The sequence below is a fragment of the Haliotis rubra genome, unplaced genomic scaffold, assembly GCF_003918875.1.
Source record: "Haliotis rubra isolate DU_JTF1 unplaced genomic scaffold, ASM391887v1 Scf339, whole genome shotgun sequence".
NCBI lineage: Eukaryota > Metazoa > Mollusca > Gastropoda > Lepetellida > Haliotidae > Haliotis > Haliotis rubra.
This window is the reverse complement of record NW_025767012.1, coordinates 270,578-287,751: the sequence shown is the minus strand read 5'-3', so window position 1 is coordinate 287,751 and position 17,174 is coordinate 270,578. Positions and strand designations below refer to the sequence as shown.

The 17,174-nt window shown below is 44.2% G+C and overlaps 1 protein-coding gene across 1 annotated transcript; it reads left to right on the top strand.

Moving 5' to 3' along the window:
• Window positions 1-533: 533 nt before the first annotated feature.
• Window positions 534-4,526, top strand: LOC124284539 (dynein-1-beta heavy chain, flagellar inner arm I1 complex-like). Its single transcript, XM_046720615.1, has 4 exons — window positions 534-555; window positions 3,135-3,289; window positions 3,805-3,990; window positions 4,314-4,526. The coding sequence occupies exons 2-4, from the start codon at window positions 3,155-3,157 to the stop codon at window positions 4,332-4,334; spliced, it is 342 nt and encodes a 113-aa protein (XP_046576571.1). The 5' UTR covers window positions 534-555; window positions 3,135-3,154; the 3' UTR covers window positions 4,335-4,526.
• Window positions 4,527-17,174: the final 12,648 nt, after the last annotated feature.

Below are 17,174 nucleotides of genomic sequence, written 5' to 3'. Positions count from 1 at the left end.
TTAACCGTAAATATACACAATCCACCCAGTTACGTAAATTTAATTACAAGTGAAATCTCAACAATATCATTAATTATTAACCATATTATAAATTTGCTTCAGGAAATGTATAGTATTACGTTTTCAACATGAAGCTGAGTTACCTGTAGATTCTACCACCTCACACTGACTGTGGAAACTGTCAGTGGTATTTTGGTATCAGATTTACATTACATGTCTTCATTAATATACGTTTGACCATAGGATTATTTAGACAGATCAACTGTCACGGTCTTACTGTAGGTCCACAACTTGTGTGTGTCGAGCATACAGCATTTACAAAGCTTCTTACGTTCATACTGTACATTGTAAATGACATTGTTCTTGCTTGACTACACTTAACCTGCCGGCTTACATTACGGGTGTTTCCAGAACTGCGACATGTTTCTACAATACAACGTGACGTCATTGTCTTAATCATGCCTATAGCCGTGTTGATTGTTCTAGAGTGTCCTGTTGATGTATATATATAGCCCAATGTTGAAACCCATGTACACATTTACACTGACAGGACATGTGAGTAGACTCATATCTTCGTTCCCTTTAACGTCACAGCAATACTTGTGTTGCTGCCTTGTGATGTCTTGAGGTGTTTGATTACCATTTTAGCCAAGTGAGCTAGCTGGGATCGTAGATAGCTGACACAAGACTGATACGTACATTCCTTTCTTAACAATACCGTACTGCTTTAATGACTGTATTGTGATGTTTGTGAGTGGGGGTGTAGCAGATAGCTAGCACGTGGTTGGTGTGTACATTCTCTTAACGATACTGTACTGCTTCAATGACTGTATTGTGATGTTTGTGAGTGGGGGCGTAGCAGATAGCTAGCACGTGGTTGGTGTGTACATTCTCTTAACGATACTGTACAGCTTTAATGACTGTATTGTGATGTTTGTGAGTGGGGTGTAGCAGATAGCTAGCACGTGGTTGGTGTGTACATTCCTTAACGATACTGTACTGCTTTAATGACTGTATTGTGATGTTTGTGAGTGGGGTGTAGCAGATAGCTAGCATGTGGTTGGTGTGTACATTCTCTTACTGTACGACTGTATTGTGATGTTTGTGAGTGGGGGGTGTAGCAGATAGCTAGCATGTTGGTGTGTACATTCTCTTAACGATACTGTACAGCTTTAATGACTGTATTGTGATGTTTCTTAGCAGATAGCGCATACATTCTCTTAACGTACAGCTTTAATGACTGTATTGTGATGTTTGTGAGTAGGGGTGTAGCAGATAGCTAGCACGTGGTTGGTGTGTACATTCCTTAACGATACACAGCTTTAATGACTGTATTGTGATGTTTGTGAGTGGGGGTGTATAGCGATACAGACTGTATTGTGATGTTTGTGAGTAGGGGGGTGTAGCAGATAGCTAGCACGTGGTTGGTGTGTACATTCTCTTAACGATACTGTACAGCTTTAATGACTGTATTGTGATGTTTGTGTACATTCCTTAACGAGTAGGGGTGTAGCAGATAGCTAGCATGTGGTTGGTGTGTACATTCTCTTAACGATACTGTACAGCTTTAATGACTGTATTGTGATGTTTGTGAGTAGGGGTGTAGCAGATAGCTAGCACGTGGTTGGTGTGTACATTCCTTAACGATACTGTACTGCTTTAATGACTGTATTGTGATGTTTGTGAGTGGGGTGTAGCAGATAGCTAGCACGTGGTTGGTGTGTACATTCCTTAACGATACTGTACAGCTTTAATGACTGTATTGTGATGTTTGTGAGTGGGGTTTGTGAGTGTAGCAGATAGCTATGGCTGTACAGCACGTGGTTGGTGTGTACATTCTCTTAACGATACTGTAATGTTTCAATGGTGTAACACGATTAATTGTGTCGTGTACACACTCATCAGAGATATGCCAAAAAGGAGAGGTAATTATCACTGACTGGAGATGACCAAAGGGAAGGCGAGGGGCTACTAGCACTGATTGGTGATGGCCCGAGGAAGGCGAGGGGTAACTGCACTCATAAGTGATGGCTAAAGGGAAGGCGAGGGGCAACTAGCACTGATTGGTGATGGCCAAAGGGATGGCGAGGGGTAACTGCACTGATAAGTGATGGCCAAAGGGAAGGCGAGAGGTAACTAGCACTGATTGGTGATGGCCAAAGGGATGGCGAGGGGCAACTGCACTGATAAGTGATGGCCAAAGGGAAGGCGAGAGGTAACTAGCACTGATTGGTGATGGCCAAAGGGAAGGCGAGGGGTAACTGCACTGATTAGTGATGGCCAAAGGGAAGGCGAGGGGTAACTAGCACTGATTGGTGATGGCTAAAGGGAAGGCGAGGGGTAACTGCACTGATTAGTGATGGCCAAAGGGGAAGGCGAGGGGTAACTAGCACTGATTGGTGATGGCCAAAGGGAAGGCGAGGGGTAACTAGCACTGACTGGTGATGGCCAAAGGGAAGGCGAGGGGTAACTATCACTGATTAGTGATGGCCAAAGGGAAAACGAGGGTTACTGCACTGATTAGTGATGGCCAAAGGGAAGACGCGGGTAACTGCACTGATTGGTGATGGCCAAAGGGAAGGCGAGGGGTAACTATCACTGATTAGTGATGGCCAAATGGAAGGCGAGGGGCAACTAGCACTGATTGGTGATGGCTAAAGGGAAGGCAAGGGGTAACTGCACTGATTAGTGATGGCCAAAGGGGAAGGCGAGGGGTAACTAGCACTGATTAGTGATGGCCAAAGGGAAGGCGAGGGGTAACTAGCACTGACTGGTGATGGCCAAAGGGAAGGTGAGGGGTAACTAGCACTGATTAGTGATGGCCAAAGGGAAAACGAGGGTAACTGCACTGATTAGTGATGGCCAAAGGGAAGACGAGGGTAACTGCACTGATTAGTGATGGCCAAAGGGAAGGCGAGGGGTAACTATCACTGATTAGTGATGGCCAAAGGGAAGGCGAGGGGTAACTATCACTGACTGGTGATGGCCAAAGGGAAGGCAAGGGGTAACTATCACTGACTGGTGATGGCCAAAGGGAAGGCAAGGGGTAACTATCACTGACTGGTGATGGCCAACGTCTGTTGCTGATTTGACATGTACTTTACGAAGTAACTATATATATATATTTGATGTAGATTATACGAAAGACGACATCATGGCAAAGGCAGCATATACGGTCACCAAAAACGATATGACGGAATTAAAGGCACTATCTCGCCCACCTCGGCTGGTTAAAGAGCTCCTGACAGTGACATTGCTGCTACTGGGCTACTCGGAGAAACAGGCTGCAGTAAGTCACGCCGGGGTGATATAGTGAAAATAACAAACATATGATAAACCAAACAATCTAAATAACCACCTACAGTGATAATTATAATTATAACTGGCCATTTTAGATTTTGTCAGTGCATTAATGTTCATTAGACCTTTAGTTTGGGGACTCTGAGATAGCCATGAGGTTATCGACCCGGGTTTGCACCCAGTCCCTATATGGGTGCAGCGTGTGATGCCCTCGCCCTGATATTGGGAAATAACATCTAAAAGCGGCAGAAAATCACACTCACTTACAGATAAGATTTGAACTGTACACACAGCCTAATACATGGCATACGTGAATACTATTAAGTGATATTTTCCAAGTCTTTAATTAATGTTTAAAGGATTAAATGTGGTAGAATCACAACAACAAATTAAGAAAGCAGATACGCACAACATACTTGAACCTGCCGATAATTTTCTTGAGCAACGATTGGCTGATGCTCGTATCATTATAATCACAATTTGTGAATTATTGGTTTTCCCCAGAACTATAAGGTATGCATGCTTGTGATGGCTGACCCGGGGAAGGATGGTCTGCTGCAGCAGATGAAGAACATGGACGCCAGCTCCATACCTCCAGACACCGTGGCCAAAGCCAGGACAATGCTCCAGGAATGCTCACTCGAAAAAGTGTTGAAAGTATCATTAGCTGCAGGTGGCCTTTACAAATGGGTATGTGATGGCTTGGTGTATCATAGTTTATACTTCAGTGACAAACATTCTGAAGATATTGATGCTTACAAATTGACTGACAAAAACGCTGAGGAAACCTTGACTTTACATATCCAGTGTTAGTGCTGTCCACGGATGTCACGTTAAATGATTATCTGAAACAGACACAGCTTCCCATATTCAACAACGCTGGTATATGGGGATAGGCAACATCCCAGAAACGTGCTGGGTCTCCGAGTAAATTAATGAAGTTTCCTTTCACTTATTTACAATTTGTGGCACCTATTGTTTGATTAAACAAGTTTATTTTCTATACATTCAAGGTGGCAATGATAATAGCCTAAGCTGCAGTTCATTGGAGATCTTCATTTGTACATCATCTGATGTACAGAACCAACCAACCTACCACCATCTGATGTACAGAACCAACCAACCTACCACCATCTGTTACACAGACCCAACCAGTCTACCGCCATCTGATACACAGAACCAACCAGTCTACCACCATCTGTTACACAGAGCTAACCAGTCTACCACCATCTGATACACAGAGCTAACCAGTCTACCACCATCTGATACACAGAACCACCCAGTCTACCACCATCTGATACACAGAACCAACCAGTCTACCACCATCTGATACACAGAACCAGCCAGTCTACCACCATCTGATACACTGAACCATCCAGTCTACCACCATCTGATACACAGAACCAGCCAGTCTACCGCCATCTGATACACAGAACTAACCAGTCTACCACCATCTGATACACAGAGCTAACCAGTCCACCACCATCTGATACACAGAACCACCCAGTCTACCACCATCTGATACACAGAACCAGCCAGTCTACCGCCATCTGATACACAGAACTAACCAGTCTACCACCATCTGATACACAGAGCTAACCAGTCCACCACCATCTGATACACAGAACCAGCCAGTCTACCACCATCTGATACACAGAACCAGCCAGTCTACCACCATCTGATACACAGAACTAACCAGTCTACCACCATCTGATACACAGAGCTAACCAGTCCACCACCATCTGATACACAGAACCATCCAGTCTACCACCATCTGATACACAGAACCAACCAGTCTACCACCATCTGATACACAGAACCAGCCAGTCTACCGCCATCTGATACACAGAACTAACCAGTCTACCACCATCTGATACACAGAGCTAACCAGTCCACCACCATCTGATACACAGAACCAGCCAGTCTACCACCATCTGATACACAGAACCAGCCAGTCTACCACCATCTGATACACAGAACTAACCAGTCTACCACCATCTGATACACAGAGCTAACCAGTCCACCACCATCTGATACACAGAACCATCCAGTCTACCACCATCTGATACACAGAACCAACCAGTCTACCACCATCTGATACGCAGAACCAACCAACCTACCACCATCTGATACACATTCACAATGATACAAAGGAATATATATATTTGTCTTTATGTCTATGAGTATTTATGGCCATTTATTTATATTCTTGTTTCTCTTTTTCTTCATTTGAGCACACACAATAAAACCAAAAGAAGTATTGGTCCTAAAAAGTAACGTGTCTGGTTGTAATATTTTTTATGTGAACAATAAACAAAATGAATAAACTGTGTCTATTCCTATTTTGAAGTTCACATACCCAACCAAATTTAAAACAAACTTGATTCCACCGTAAACGTGGAGCACAATGAAATCGTGTCAGGACAGGTCATGTGTATGGTCTTATGTGTCTGTGCACAGTCGAATCCTGGTGGTCTGTGCTGACACTCTAGCTCTGAACAACTATCTGCTGGTGGAGCGGCATCCCAGGCCTTGTGCGATCTTTAGGGCTGCCAGTCTATTGCACACCGGTCCACTGTTCTGACGTCTCCAGCTCAGGACTGAGCACTTGAACTGGTCATGGGATGGACACTCTCAGCATAATTTGTTTATGGTCAATGACAAGTGCTACGATAGTAAAATATGTCCTACATACCACACACACACACACACGCACACATACACGCACTCACGCACACTCGCACACGCACACACACACATTCATGACTGATATGATCAACGGTAAAGACAATGTTTCATAAAAGTTATTGCCTCTGGCGAATGGAAGATCCCAGATGGTAAGAAAACACTATATCCTCTACCTAAAACCAGTCCAAGTAGAAACACACGAATAACGTAATTTGAGAAAAATAAGAAAACAAAACCCGTTTTCTACACAAGTTGGAAAGTTCCGACTGATTGGTGATCTGAAACGAGAGTTACTCTAGAAATGGAGAAAGTATTTTTCTTCTGGACAATGAGGAACCATTCTCAGAGGTCATACTTCCAAACCTCCAGAGAGCCCTCCAAGTCTATTACGCGAGGAAAGAAATATCAACGTTTACAACGGAGTAATTCTGATATTTCAAGTTCTTCATAACTATAGTTTTGTTCAAAATACCATTTCAACCTACGTTTGTGCTAGGAAGTGGTACATTGCAGGAGAGGCCCTGGATTGTTTTTAACTCTGTAAATACTTGAGGGGAAACATTTGTAAAGAATACAGACCATGAACCGAGAATTTCATAACGAGAGTAGTCAGAAGATAAGGGTCATTGTCAACCAGTAGCATCACTCAAGTCTTCTCCATGCCTTCCGTTGCGCCTTGGGAGTCTGTCCTAGATGGTGATACATGTAAATCGGGAATACAGATCTGTTGCGTTTATCGTGTGGAGCTATGGTAAGTGCACATCTGTTTGTAGAGTTATATTCTCCTGGCAAACTCTGGGACGATGATAGTTTTGTTGCAGGGGTCAGAAAACAATCATATATCTGTCCGTAAACAATTCGGTCTGAAATCAACAAGCAACTAGGAAAGATTATACAATTAAAATTCTACCATTAATACTGGATTGTTATTGCTTAATCAAAGTCATTCAGCTTTTATTATTTCGTTATATACCTCTAATATTTTCAACACAGTATGTGTATCTCCTAAATGACTTTGTCGGCACTTGTGCACGTGCTTCGTTACACTGGCTGTTCCTCCCATTGCAGTCCTCCCTCGTACCTAATAGCGAACTGTGTCCAAATTTTAATGATAGTTTGTTAAACAACTTTTATTTTTAGGTCATAAATTCTGCAAAAAATCACAGAGTTGGTCTGATGTTATGATTATGATTAGTGTTTCATTGAGTATTCTATGTTTAGTTGTTTTCGAGTTAGATTGCAAATCATCGGTCCGATTTTAAACCAAACGGACTATAGTCTCAGTATTGTTCGTTACACTGCTATACTGAGTCTAACAAACGCTAGTAGAAGGTCTCGGGAGTTATAGCAATGTAAGGAATAATACTGAGCCTAAGTTTACTTAGACTGAACCCCAGTGGTGCTGTAACAGTGATATATCAGCGATGATAATATTCACCTGGCCGGAAAAGTGGCCACGCTTCCAAAATAGGTCCAGGCTGAGAGACCAGGGTAAATAGTGATCTTCCCACAACTGCTGACCTTGTTATAAAGTGCTCTTGACATTGACTTTTAAAGCTTCAGTAAATCTACTTATTTACATCTATCAATTTATATATTTCATATCTGTCTATGTTTTGATATGTACATGTACTCAACTAATTAATACGTTGAGTTATTTGAATGTCATAATTTTGATGTTTTTATGTATATGTCTATTATATAGAGATGGATTTAAGTGACATTGTACATCTTCATTTTAATATAAACGTAATGTAACATGACTTAGATGTGCAATAGTGAAAATAGCATTTTGACAAATTATAACAGTATGTTACAGTTTAGAACAGGTAACCACAACGTTTCAACCATGTCCAACTTCAACGAACCCGATCGGGAGGTCAGGCTCAATGACTTGGTTGGCACTGGATTGTCTGGTCCAGGCTTGATTATTTACAGACCGCTTCCACATAGCTGGAACATTGATGAGTGCAGCGTTAAACAACGAACAAACACTACTCGAGAGCATCCATGCACATAACCTTACACCACAACAACATAAGAGAAGACTGACTGACTGACTGACTGAGTTTGGTTTTACGCCGCTTTTAGCAATATTCCAGCAACATCACAGCGGGGGACACCAGAAATGGGCTTCACACATTGTACCCATGTGGGGATTCGAACCCGGGTCTTCGGCGTGACGAGCCAACGCTTTAACCACTAGGCTACCCCACCGCCCCACATAAGAGAAAAGGATTGGGAATTTCGATTTTGGATACGAGAGTTACATTTGTAAAATATCCGATTTGCCATAACCTACAATGTATTATACTACATAGCCTGACTGTGTGAACAGTTCCATGCAATAAATCGTAAATATAAAAACAAACAACCCATATTTCTACATTTAATTACAAGTCAAATCTTAACAACATTATTAATTGTGCGCATGCTTCAGGAAATACGTACATTGGTTTTAATATACAGCTGACTTACCTATAGATTCTACCACCTTATACTGACTGTAGAATCAAACTGTCAGTGGTATTTTGGTATCAGGTTTCCAATACTAGTCTTCATTAAGATACATGTTTACCATAACTTTATCAAAACAGATCAACGGTCTCACTGGAGGCCGACAAGTCTTGAGGGTCGAACACACAGCAATACTTACAAGTTTCATAAGTTCATACTGTACATTGTAAATGACATTGTTCTTGCTTGACTACACTTAACCTGCCGGCTTACATTACGGGTGTTTCCAGAACTGCGACATGTTTCTACAATACAACGTGACGTCATTGTCTTAATCATGCCTATAGCCGTGTTGATTGTTCTAGAGTGTCCTGTTGATGTATATATATAGCCCAAAGTTGAAACCCATGTACACATTTACACTGACAGGACATGTGAGTAGACTCATATCTTCGTTCCCTTTAACGTCACAGCAATACTTGTGTGGCTGCCTTGTGATGTCTTGAGGTGTTTGATTACCATTTTAGCCAAGTGAGCTAGCTGGGATCGTAGACAGCTGATACAATACTGATACGTACATTCCTTTCTTAACAATACTGTACTGCTTTAATGACTGTATTGGGATGTTTGTGAGTGGGGGTGTCGTGCATAGCTAGCACGTGGTTGTCGTGTACATTCTCTTAACGATACTGTACTGCTTTAATGACTGTATTGTGATGTTTGTGAGTGGGGGCGTAGCAGATAGCTAGCACGTGGTTGGTGTGTACATTCTCTTAACGATACTGTACTGCTTTAATGACTGTATTGTGATGTTTGTGAGTGGGGGCGTAGCAGATAGCTAGCACGTGGTTGGTGTGTACATTCTCTTAACGATACTGTACTGCTTTAATGACTGTATTGTGATGTTTGTGAGTTGGGGCGTAGCAGATAGCTAGCACGTGGTTGGTGTGTACATTCTCTTAACGATACTGTCATGTTTCAATGGTGTAACACGATTAATTTTGTCGTGTATACTTGGGTAATTATCACTGATTGGTGACGGCCATGGGAAGGCAGGGAATGATCAGCACTGACTGGTGATGGCCAAAGGGAAGGCAGGGGATGATCAGCACTGACTGGTGATGGCCAGAGGGAAAGCAGGGGATGATCAGCACTGACTGGTAATGGCCAAAGGGAAGGCAGGGGATGATCAGCACTGACTGGTGATGGCCAGAGGGAAGGCAGGGGATGATCAGCACTGACTGGTAATGGCCAAAGGGAAGGCAGGGGATGATCAGCACTGACTGGTAATGGCCAGAGGAAAGGCAGGGGATGATCAGCACTGACTGGTGATGGCCAGAGGGAAGGCAGGGGATGATCAGCACTGACTGGTAATGGGCAGAGGGAAGGCAGGGGATGATCAGCACTGACTGGTGATGGCCAAAGGGAAGGCAGGGGATGATCAGCACTGACTGGTAATGGCCAGAGGGAAGGCAGGGGATGATCAGCATTGACTGGTGATGGCCAAAGGGAAGGCAGGGGATGATCAGCACTGACTGGTATGGCCATGGCCATGATCAGGACTGGAAGGCAGGGGATGATCAGCACTGACTGGTGATGGCCAAAGGGAAGGCAGGGGATGATCAGCACTGATTGGTGATGGCCAGAGGGAAGGCAGGGGATGATCAGCACTGATTGGTGATGGCCAGAGGGAAGGCAGGGGATGATCAGCACTGACTGGTGATGGCCAAAGGGAAGGCAGGGGATGATCAGCACTGATTGGTTATGGCCAAGGGAAGGTAGGGGATGATCAGCACTGATTGGTGATGGCCAGAGGGAAGGCAGGGGATGATCAGCACTGATTGGTGATGGCCAGAGGGAAGGCAGGGGATGATCAGCACTGATTGGTAATGGCCAGAGGGAAGGCAGGGGATGATCAGCACTGACTGGTAATGGCCAGAGGGAAGGCAGGGGATGATCAGCTCTGACTGGTGATGGCCAAAGGGAAGGCAGGGGATGATCAGCACTGATTGGTGATGGCCAGAGGGAAGGCAGGGGATGATCAGCACTGATTGGTGATGGCCAGAGGGAAGGCAGGGGATGATCAGCACTGATTGGTTATGGCCAAGGGAAGGCAGGGGATGATCAGCACTGATTGGTGATGGCCAAGGGAAGGCAGGGGATGATCAGCACTGATTGGTGATGGCCAGAGGGAAGGCAGGGGATGATCAGCACTGATTGGTGATGGCCAGAGGGAAGGCAGGGGATGATCAGCACTGATTGGTAATGGCCAGAGGGAAGGCAGGGGATGATCAGCACTGACTGGTAATGGCCAGAGGGAAGGCAGGGGATGATCAGCTCTGACTGGTGATGGCCAAAGGGAAGGCAGGGATGATCAGCACTGATTGGTGATGGCCAGAGGAAGGCAGGGATGATCAGCACTGACTGATTGGTGATGGCCAAAGGGAAGGCAGGGGATGATCAGCACTGATTGGTAATGGCCAAGGGAAGGCAGGGGATGATCAGCACTGACTGGTAATGGCCAGAGGGAAGGCAGGGGATGATCAGCACTGACTGGTGATGGCCAAAGGGAAGGCAGGGATGATCAGCACTGACTGGTAATGGCCAAGGGAAGGCAGGGGATGATCAGCACTGACTGGTGATGGCCAGAGGGAAGGCAGGGGATGATCAGCACTGACTGGTAATGGCCAGAGGGGGGATGATCAGGCAGGGAAGGCAAGGGATGATCAGCACTGACTGGTAATGGCCAAGGGAAGGCTCGCAGGGGATGATCAGCACTGACTGGTAGGGGGAAGGCAGGGATGATCAGCACTGACTGGTAATGGCCAAGGGAAGGCAGTAAATGGCCAAGGGAAGGCAGGGATGATCAGCACTGACTGGTAATGGCCAAGGGAAGGCAGGGATGATCAGCACTGACTGGTAGCACTGATCTGACTGGTAATGGCCAGAGGGAAGGCAGGGGATGATCAGCACTGACTGGTAATGGCCAGAGGGAAGGCAGGGGATGATCAGCACTGACTGGTAATGGCCAGAGGGAAGGCAGGGGATGATCAGCACTGACTGGTAATGGCCAGAGGGAAGGCAGGGGATGATCAGCACTGACTGGTAATGGCCAAAGGGAAGGCAGGGGATGATCAGCACTGACTGGTAATGACCAGAGGGAAGGCAGGGGATGATCAGCACTGACTGGTAATGGCCAGAGGGAAGGCAGGGGATGTTCAGCACTGACTGGTAATGGCCAAGGAAAGGCAGGGGATGATCAGCACTGATTGGGAATGGCCAAGGGAAGGCAGGGGATGATCAGCACTGATTGGTAATGGCCAAGGGAAGGCAGGGGATGATCAGCACTGACTGGTAATGGCCAAAGGGAAGGCAGGGGATGATCAGCACTGACTGGTAATGGCCAGAGGGAAGGCAGGGGATGATCAGCACTGAGTGGTAATGGCCAGAGGGAAGGCAGGGGATGATCAGCACTGACTGGTAATATCCAAGGGAAGGCAGGGGATAATCAGCACTGACTGGTAATGGCCAAAGGGAAGGCAGGGGATGATCAGCACTGACTGGTAATGGCCAGAGGGAAGGCAGGGGATGATCAGCACTGACTGGTAATGGCCAAGGGAAGGCAGGGGATGATCAGCACTGACTGGTAATGGCCAAAGGGAAGGCAAGGGATGATCAGCACTGATTGGTGATGGATAAATGATAAATGATAGCCATGGATAAATGGAAAGCATGTGTATTTGTAGGTCTATTTAAAACGCTTTTAGGAGAGAGCTCCAATTTTTCATTTGTAGCCAAGGTGACAAGTAGTTTAAAAAAATAACTCTTTGTTGTAGATTATTCGAATTCGAAAGACGACATCATGGCAAAGGCAGCATATACGGTCGACAAAAACGATTTGACGGAATTAAAGGCACTATCTTGCCCACCTCAGCTGGTGAAAGAGCTCCTGACAGTGACACTGCTGCTACTGGGTTACTCGGAGAAACAGGCTGCAGTAAGTCTCGCCGGGGTGATTTAATAAAAAAGTAGAATAAATTAAAATTTAAAAAAATAAAAAATAAAAAAAGATGACAAACGAAATAATCTAAATAACAATATTTTGTACATACAGTGATGATTATAAGCGTGTTTTAATGGCCATTTTAGATTTGCGCAGTGCATTAATGTTTCGGGGCTTTGAGTTAGCCTTGAGGTTAAAAGACCCGGGTTCCAGTCCCTTTATGGTTGCAATGTGTGATGCTCCTGCCCTAATATTGTTGGATTACTGCTTTAGGCGGCAGAAAATCACACTCACTACAAAATAGTTTTGAACTGTACATACAGCCTAATACGTGGCATACGTCAATACTAATAATTGATATTTTTCCATGTCCAAAATAATGTTTAAAAGATTATATCACTACAACAAATTAACAAAGCAGACACGCTTAAGTTCTATCAACCTAGTGATAATCTTCTTGACCCAATCCAAGATTGACTGATGCTCATCTCAGCCTGGTGATAATTGTTTTGAGCAACGATTAGCTGATGCTCATCTCAACCGGGTAATAATTTTCCTTAACCATGATTCGCTGATGCTCATCTCGACCTGGTGATAATTGTCTTGAGCAACGATTAGCTGATGCTCATTTCAACCTGGTGATAATTGTCTTGAGCAACGATTAGCTGATGCTCATCTCAACCTGGTAATAATTTTCCTTAACCATGATTCGCTGATGCTCATCTCGACCTGATGATAATTGTCTTAACCATGATTCGCTGATGCTCATCTCGACCTGATGATAATTGTTTTGAGCAACGATTAGCTGATGCTCATCTCAACCGGGTGATAATTTTCCTTAACTAAGATTCGCTGATGCTCATCTCGACCTGGTGATAATTGTCTTAACCATGATTCGCTGATGCTCATCTCGACCTGATGATAATTGTCTTAACCATGATTCGCTGATGCTCATCTCGACCTGATGATAATTGTTTTGAGCAACGATTAGCTGATGCTCATCTTAACCTGGTAATAATTTTCCTTAACCATGAATCGCTAATGCTCATCTCGACCTGGTGATAATTGTCTTGAGCAACGATTAGCTGATGCTCATCTCAACCTGGTAATAATTTTCCTTAACCATGAATCGCTAATGCTCATCTCGACCTGGTGATAATTGTCTTGAGCAACGATTAGCTGATGCTCATCTCAACCTGGTAATAATTTTCCTTAACCATGATTCGCTGATGCTCATCTCGACCTGGTGATCATTATTACCACAATTTATGTATTATTGGTTTTACTCCAGAACTATAAGGTATGCCAGCGTGTGTTGGCTGGCGCGGGGAAGGATGGTCTGCTGCAGCAGATGAAGAACATGGACGCCATCTCCATACCTCCAGACACTGTGGCCAAAGTCAGGACAATGCTCCAGGAATGCTCACTAGCAAAGGTTGTGTGTGTATCAAAAGCTGCAGGTGGCCTATACAAATGGGTATGTGATAGCTTGGTGTATCTAAGTTTAGACGTCAGTGACAAACATTCTGAAGACACTGAAGAAACCTTCACTTCACACAATACTTCAGTGACACTCTAAAGACACTGACGCTAATAAATTAACTGACAAAGAAAAGGTGATGAAACCCTGTCTTTACATTTTCACAGTAGCGAGTCCTAGTTCAATGAGTATCTGAAATAAACACACTTTCCTATATTTCACAATTCTAATATATGCTAATACGTAACATCACAGGGACGCGCTGGGTCTCCTGGTTAATTCATAAAGTTTCTGTTCACTTATTCACAATTTCTGGCACCTATTGTTTAATTAAACAGGTTTTCGATATATTTAAGGCGACAATGGTGCAGCCTAAGCTCCAGTTCATCGGAGATCATTTATGCATCATCTTATACACGGAACCCACCAACTTACCACCATTTGATACACGGAACCATCCACTAACTAATGAACTGACACAAATGGTCAAGTTCACGTGACATATTGACAATAGTCAGCCTCAGTGTTATTCACGGTCACGTTAAATGTTTATCTGAAACAGACACAGCTTCCTATGTTCCAGGGGCGGTGGGGAAGCCTAGTGGTTAAAGTGTTCGCTTGTCACGACGAAGCTCTGGGTACATTTTCCCACATGGATACAGTGTGTGAAGCCCATTTCTGGTGTCCCCCGCCGTGATATTGCAGGAATATTGCTAAAAGCGACGTAAAAGCGTACTCACTCACTCACTCCTATGTTCCACATGACTACTACATGTTGATAGTAACATCCCAGCAACGTGCTACGTCTCCGAGATAATTTTCTGTTCACTTATTCATAATTTGTGGCACCTATTGTTTAATTTAACAAGTCTTTTTTCCATATATATTCAAGGTGGCAATGATGATAGCCTAGCTCCAGTTCATCGGAGATCTTCATTTATACACCATGTGATATACAGAACCAACCAGCTTACCACCATCTCATAAAAAGAACCAGTCAACCTACCACCATCTGATACACAGAACCAACCAGCCTACCACCATCTGATACACAGAACAACCCAGTCTACCACCATCTGATACACAGAGCCGACCAGTCTACCACCATCTCATACACAGAACCACCCAGTCAAACACCATCTGATACACAGAACCATCCAGTCTACCACCATCTGATACACAGAACCACCCAGTCTACCACCATCTGATACACAGAACTAACCAGTCTACCACCATCTGATGCACAGAACCAACCAGTCTACCACCATCTGATGCACAGAACCAACCAGCCTATCACCGTCTGATACACAGAACCACCCAGTCAAACACCATCTGATACACAGAACGAACCAGTCTACCACAATCTGATGCACAGAACCAATCAGTCAGAACCACCCAGTCTACCACCATCTGATACACAGAACCACCCAGTCTACCACCATCTGATACACAGAGCCAACCAGTCTATCACCATCTCATACACAGAACCACCCAGTCTACCACCATCTGATACACAGAACAACCCAGTCTACCACCATCTGATACACAGAACCACCCAGTCTACCACCATCTGATACACAGAACCAACCAGTCTACCACCATCTGATACACAGACCCATCCAGTCTACCACCATCTGATACACTGAACCAACCAGCCTACCACCATCTGATACACAGAACCACCCAGTCTACCACCATCTGATACACAGAGCCAACCAGTCTATCACCATCTCATACACAGAACCACCCAGTCTACCACCATCTGATACACAGAACCATCCAGTCTACCACCATCTGATACACAGAACCACCCAGTCTCCCACCATCTGATACACAGAACCAACCCAGTCTACCACCATCTGATACACAGAACCATCCGTCTGACTACACAGAACCAGAGACTTTATACACGACTATACAAAGGATATATATTTGTATATTTGCCAAGAGTATTTATAGCCATATATTCTTATTCCCTTTTCTCTTGTTCTTCCTTTATAGCACAAAAAGTAAGACCGAAAGAAGTATAGGTCCTAACAAGTAACGTGTCTGGTGATTATGTTTTATGTGATCAATAAACTAAATTAATAATATGTATTTATTCCCCTTTGATTTTCACATACTCTGCTAAATCTAAAACAAACTTGACTCTTATTACATTAAATCCCAGTGCCTTTGTTTAAATCTGGCATGTCTGCGGATCCATCGTAAACGTCGAGCACAATGAATTCTCGTCAGGATAGGTCCTCTGTATGGCCGTCTACACGTCACCAATATGTTACCATTAATCCTAGCTAAGGAAACCTATCAAAGCCTCAAGTTAACTCAGTATTTGGACAAACTGACACACATGGAATAATTTAATTGGCAAATCAAAAAGCCAAAAGAACGAAAAACTGCAGTTTAATCAGAGAAGCAAAACTGGCAAAATTAAGTAGTGCTGAAGTGTGCGGACATTGTCAAGATTCTGGCATACAGTCTTCAGGAAATCGCATAAATATTAATAACCCAACACAATGTGGAAACTGTGCCAACTACAATAACATCCCTACTCCGTCTCACAGATTGTATCAGACGTTTAGGTATTATGTTTCATTCTCGATGGAGAGCTGGATCTCTCTGGCGAGCCATAATAAGTTATTTCCGCCTTTTTATGTAACAACAAAAACCCGGCATACGTACAGTGTACACTGTCATTTTTGTCCATGAAGAACGGCTTTGTGCTCATAGGATGATCATCGAAATGTGACCCAACAACAGTAAAATATCGTTGTCCATTCAGGTTTTGCCTAATGGTCACAACGTCAAGTTTACAATCACGTGAGAGGCACCCCCACGCCATCAATGAAACCCCGCCAAACGTTACTTGCTCCAAGATATTCCCTTGTGCATATGCAGTGTTTCTGCGGCGCCAAACACGAACCCAGCCATCGGCCAGGAACAAAGGAATCGTCTTTCGTCCGTCCTGTTGACCATTCCTCATGACAAGACGTCGACCTTGACACCAAGTTAGTCGTGCTGCTGGTGCTCTGGGGATATCAATGGACGTCTGAAAGGTCGTCTGGCTCTGTACCGGGCCCACTTAAGGCAAATTCGGAATGTTCTGTTGGACAAACCTCGGTGTGGAAGTCACACTTGACGTGACGGATGAAGTCTGACCGTCCATAACGTCATTAGTTTGTTGATGTTTCCTGGCCAATCGGCTGAAAGTAGATGGATGGTGATCTTGCCCTCAAGGGGCATACC

Bases quoted from the DNA above. Each gene is read 5' to 3' on its own strand.
- LOC124284539 (XM_046720615.1), top strand. From the start codon at position 3,155: ATGGCAAAGGCAGCATATACGGTCACCAAAAACGATATGACGGAATTA. The intron at 3,290-3,804 runs GTAAGTCACGCC...GGTTTTCCCCAG, and splicing joins ACTCGGAGAAACAGGCTGCA to AACTATAAGGTATGCATGCT. The intron at 3,991-4,313 runs GTATGTGATGGC...TATACATTCAAG, and splicing joins CAGGTGGCCTTTACAAATGG to GTGGCAATGATAATAGCCTA.